The sequence below is a fragment of the Montipora foliosa genome, chromosome 1 (assembly GCF_036669935.1).
Source record: "Montipora foliosa isolate CH-2021 chromosome 1, ASM3666993v2, whole genome shotgun sequence".
Taxonomy (NCBI): Eukaryota; Metazoa; Cnidaria; class Anthozoa; order Scleractinia; family Acroporidae; genus Montipora; species Montipora foliosa.
In genome coordinates, this window is record NC_090869.1 from 18,109,146 (window position 1) to 18,112,999 (window position 3,854).

Below are 3,854 nucleotides of genomic sequence, written 5' to 3' on the forward strand. Positions count from 1 at the left end.
CTGCTAAGCAATACTGATACCACCTTGCGCCCTCGGTTGAGCAAATCAAGATTGCTGTCTCCCACACAATATATACCGATTTACATATCAATTTATATATTTTTCCTTTTTACACAGGAGCTTCTAGGTTGCCTTCTCGGCAATAATCAGTATAATTCTCCCGGTATTGTTAAGAAAAAGTAATCTTTTTAAACAACATAGTAGAAACTTATAAAGTATCCGTTTGCTGGCTTTGATTGGAATCAATGCCGTTAACAACAGTTTTTAATGTGAAGAACTCTTGTACGATCGTACTTAATAGTTGGTCACGGAATGTGTATATGAAATACAGGTATGCGATAACGACGGCGGACTGAGTTTAAATCAGAGTAAACAGCAAAACAACGATAGCAAGTATTGACCAAGATATTGCAACGTTGAAATACACTGAAATAAGGAAATCTGCTAAGAAACCTATCATAAAGTGTAGGCTATCCGTAGCCTCTCGTTCAGCATCATTCGATCATGTCTGTAACAAAGCTATCATTAGATGTATCTTTTTAGACACCTTAATATAAATTATTGCTTTAAACAACGCCATAGCACTTCAATATCCCCAATGTATGATAGCCTTTTTCATCATCGCCTTGGTTGCTTGTTCCAACGTCTCCAAATCTAAGCTGTTTGACTGGAAGAGTGGACTTGTCAGTAAGCAGACCGCTGTCTTCACGCCACGTTGCGTCATTTTTGTCACAATTACAACCTTTTTGGCTATCTGCACATGACTTATTCATCCCGCATGCACATTTCCCACTTCCAGGTGTTGCTCCGCCCCAGTACGTCATTTTGTTTGAATCTCGGGATACCCACCACCCAAAGGGATCTTTATTGGAATTAAACCGTAATCTAGAGTGATAACACTCGTACTTGATAAACTGTTCGCAGTGTGAGGAGACTTCAGTAAGCACCACCAGCTGAGACAGACTCGCTCCGGTGTAATTAATGCCGCGTGAGTAACACCCAGGCTCATCACACTTATCCACCAATGTTCTCTTCTCACTGTCGTGACTGACCACTGTCACACAAGTTCCATTCTTGTCAGTCATGTTACAGATCACGTCAAAAGGTGCTAAGTTTCCGTCGCCATCAGGATCGATGATGTAGTCCCCACTCTTTGCTGCTGGATCCAACCTTTTCAATGCGCTGCAACAGCTTGCGTATCCTTTACAGAGAAACGCATTTGTTCAGTTTACACCCAACATAAGGTTTTTTTTTCAAGAAAGGGTGTTTATATTGGCCGTTTTTTTTTTATACTAGAGACGCATAATTCATCTGGGACGAACGTGGTAAACATTTTTTTCTACGTCTCTTAAATTTGTCTAGTATAAAGACGGGCACAAGCTGCAAGTGTCGCAAAGTCTTTTGACCCAGCATGCAGATTGTAGTTAAAAACGGATTCAACATCCAAACAGATCATTACCGGCAACATAGATACTAGTAGTCACAGTATCTACCTTCCGTATTTGTATTTTATACGTGTCAACAGTTTCTGTGCTCAGCTTCATTGCTAACGGTTGTATTTATTTATTTATTTATTTATTTATTTAATTTTTTTTTTTCGTTTTGTCGGAGAGATGAACCAGACTTTCACTCGGCCACATAGTCAGTGGGACTTCCAGTCAAACAACTTAGGATTTTTATTTGCCAAAAAGCTGTTAAAACGTTAATGTACTTCAAATTTTATGAATATAGTCCGCTTTTTATTTACAAGAAAATATGTATTTTTTTGTGTCTTATTGAAACATGTAATCGTGACTTTTAAGAATGAAAGCTAAGACTATTACGTCATCGGAGATTTCACAACGGTTACGACTGATGGTGCAATCGGAGATTTGACAACGGCTATAAGTAATGGTCCAATACCTTTGTGTGCAGTCGTTGTTGTCAGTTTGTTGTGCTTGATCAAGTGATTTTGGTTCTATAGTCATCAGTGAATCAAAAAGGACTGCTTTGGAATTTGTACTACGTTGCGACTATAGTGGTAAGAAAACAGATAAAATTTAGTTTTGTTGGTGAGCAGTCCCAAATTTCTATTCGGTCATATAGTCAGTGGCACATCGAATCACGCAACTTATGATGTTAACAGGTACTCGCCAAAAGCTGTTAAAACGTCAATGTACTTAAAATTTTATGAATATTCCACTCTTTATTTAGTACAAAATATATTACCTTTTTGTGTTATTTAAGCGGTTGATTCGAAGCGAGTATTGAATACATAAAAGATCATAATGTCATCCATGGAATGTGTCGACGTTTCAACTTTCATTGGTAGGGAAATAACCACCGTACTAAACATAGCTGTGGATAACGTAATTCTTAAATTAAGTGACGCGTGTGACTACTTTGCTAGGCCTATACTCGTCTAAAAAACCAATTAAATTTAATCGCGACTTTTAAGAAAGAAAGCTGTAAGTTGTTAAAAGTGTTATTATCGTATCGTTCATACCCATAGATATCCTGATGACAGTTTAATTAAGACCATTACGTCATCGGAGATTCCTCGGAGATTTCACCTCGGCTATAAGTGATAGTACAATACGTTCGTGTGCAGTCGTTTTTGTCAGTTGTTGTGCTACATATTAATCAGATGATTTTGTGTCTATAGACTGCTTTGGAATGTGTACTACGTTGCGACTATAGTGGTAAGAAAACAGATAAATTTTGAAAGCGCGGTTTTAAGATCTGAAAGATTTTCTTGTTTTGTTCGTTTTGTCGGCGAGCTGAACCAAACTTCCACTCGGCCACATAGTCAGTGGGACTTCCGGTCACGCAACTTATGATGAGCTGTTAACCCATTGAAAAATTCGCGTGCGCTGTGTGTGATGTATAAGATAACTTGGCAAATTTTCGAGGTTTCGCAGTGGTAAGCGAGCGTTAAAAATAAACCATATGCGCAGTAAATGTACACAAGATACTGAGTTCTAGAATTAAGTTTACCTTGAAGAAGAAAGATGATGTAAAAATATTACTAAAATGTCATTGAAAACATGTCCTAAAGTTTCAACTGAAAATGTAAAGGTAGATTTTTCGAAGCAGCGTGCGTTAAGCAATCAAGAAAGTTTTTTTATCGCTAACTAAACAAAGCGCTTGACAAATATACATGTATATTATAACTTAAAATATGTCTTGTGTAATTTACAGTTGATAGAAATTTATTCCAATCGCTTTGTTTTCTTGGAGACAAACTAACTCCCGAGTTAGGATTTCGAGTTGGATTTTCGAGTTAGGATTTCGAGTCGGTTTTTGCGAGATGCTTACTACTAATCCAGCTGCGACGAATCGACTTGGCTTTGGTATGTTAACCGTACGCGTGGGAACAGTCATATTTCATTGGCTATATTTTGCTTACATTTGTTGCCTTTAATATATAGTTCCAGTGGCCACAAATAGTTCAGTCTGTATCCAGCGAAAGTCGAAATTGAATCGATGGAAGAGTACTCTAAAGCCAAAACCTATAAGAGTAAGCCAGAACGGGAGTAGGGTATCATCGAGTTTGGATTCGAGTTGGACTTCGAGTTGGACTTCGAGTTGGACTTCGAGTTAGGGTTCGAGTTGGACTTCGAGTTAGGGTTCGAGTTGGAGTTCAAGTTAAAGTTGACTATAAAAATAAACCCCCCTCCCCCCAAAAAGAAATAGATGGGTAGGGTAGGGTAGTTCCCGCAAAACCAGAGCCAGAGTATTGAAAAAGTTGTTGAAGAGAAAGACCTTGCTCTCCAGCAACATTCTCCATGGAAATCCTCTAAATTCTCCGAAAATTCAAATTGTAAAATAAACTCACTCTTGCCCATTTTGCCATTTTCGATATCCTCTTTCCA

At 38.1% G+C, this 3,854-nt stretch overlaps 1 protein-coding gene across 1 annotated transcript in view; it reads right to left on the minus strand.

The window, feature by feature from the left end:
* Window positions 1-566: 566 nt before the first annotated feature.
* LOC138010652 (neurexin-4-like) overlaps window positions 567-3,854 on the minus strand; it is a 10,471-nt gene continuing 7,183 nt past the window's right edge. The window contains exon 3 of the mRNA XM_068857629.1: window positions 567-862. Within this exon, the coding sequence (XP_068713730.1) occupies window positions 567-862 (296 nt within the window). The remainder of the gene's footprint in view (window positions 863-3,854) is intronic.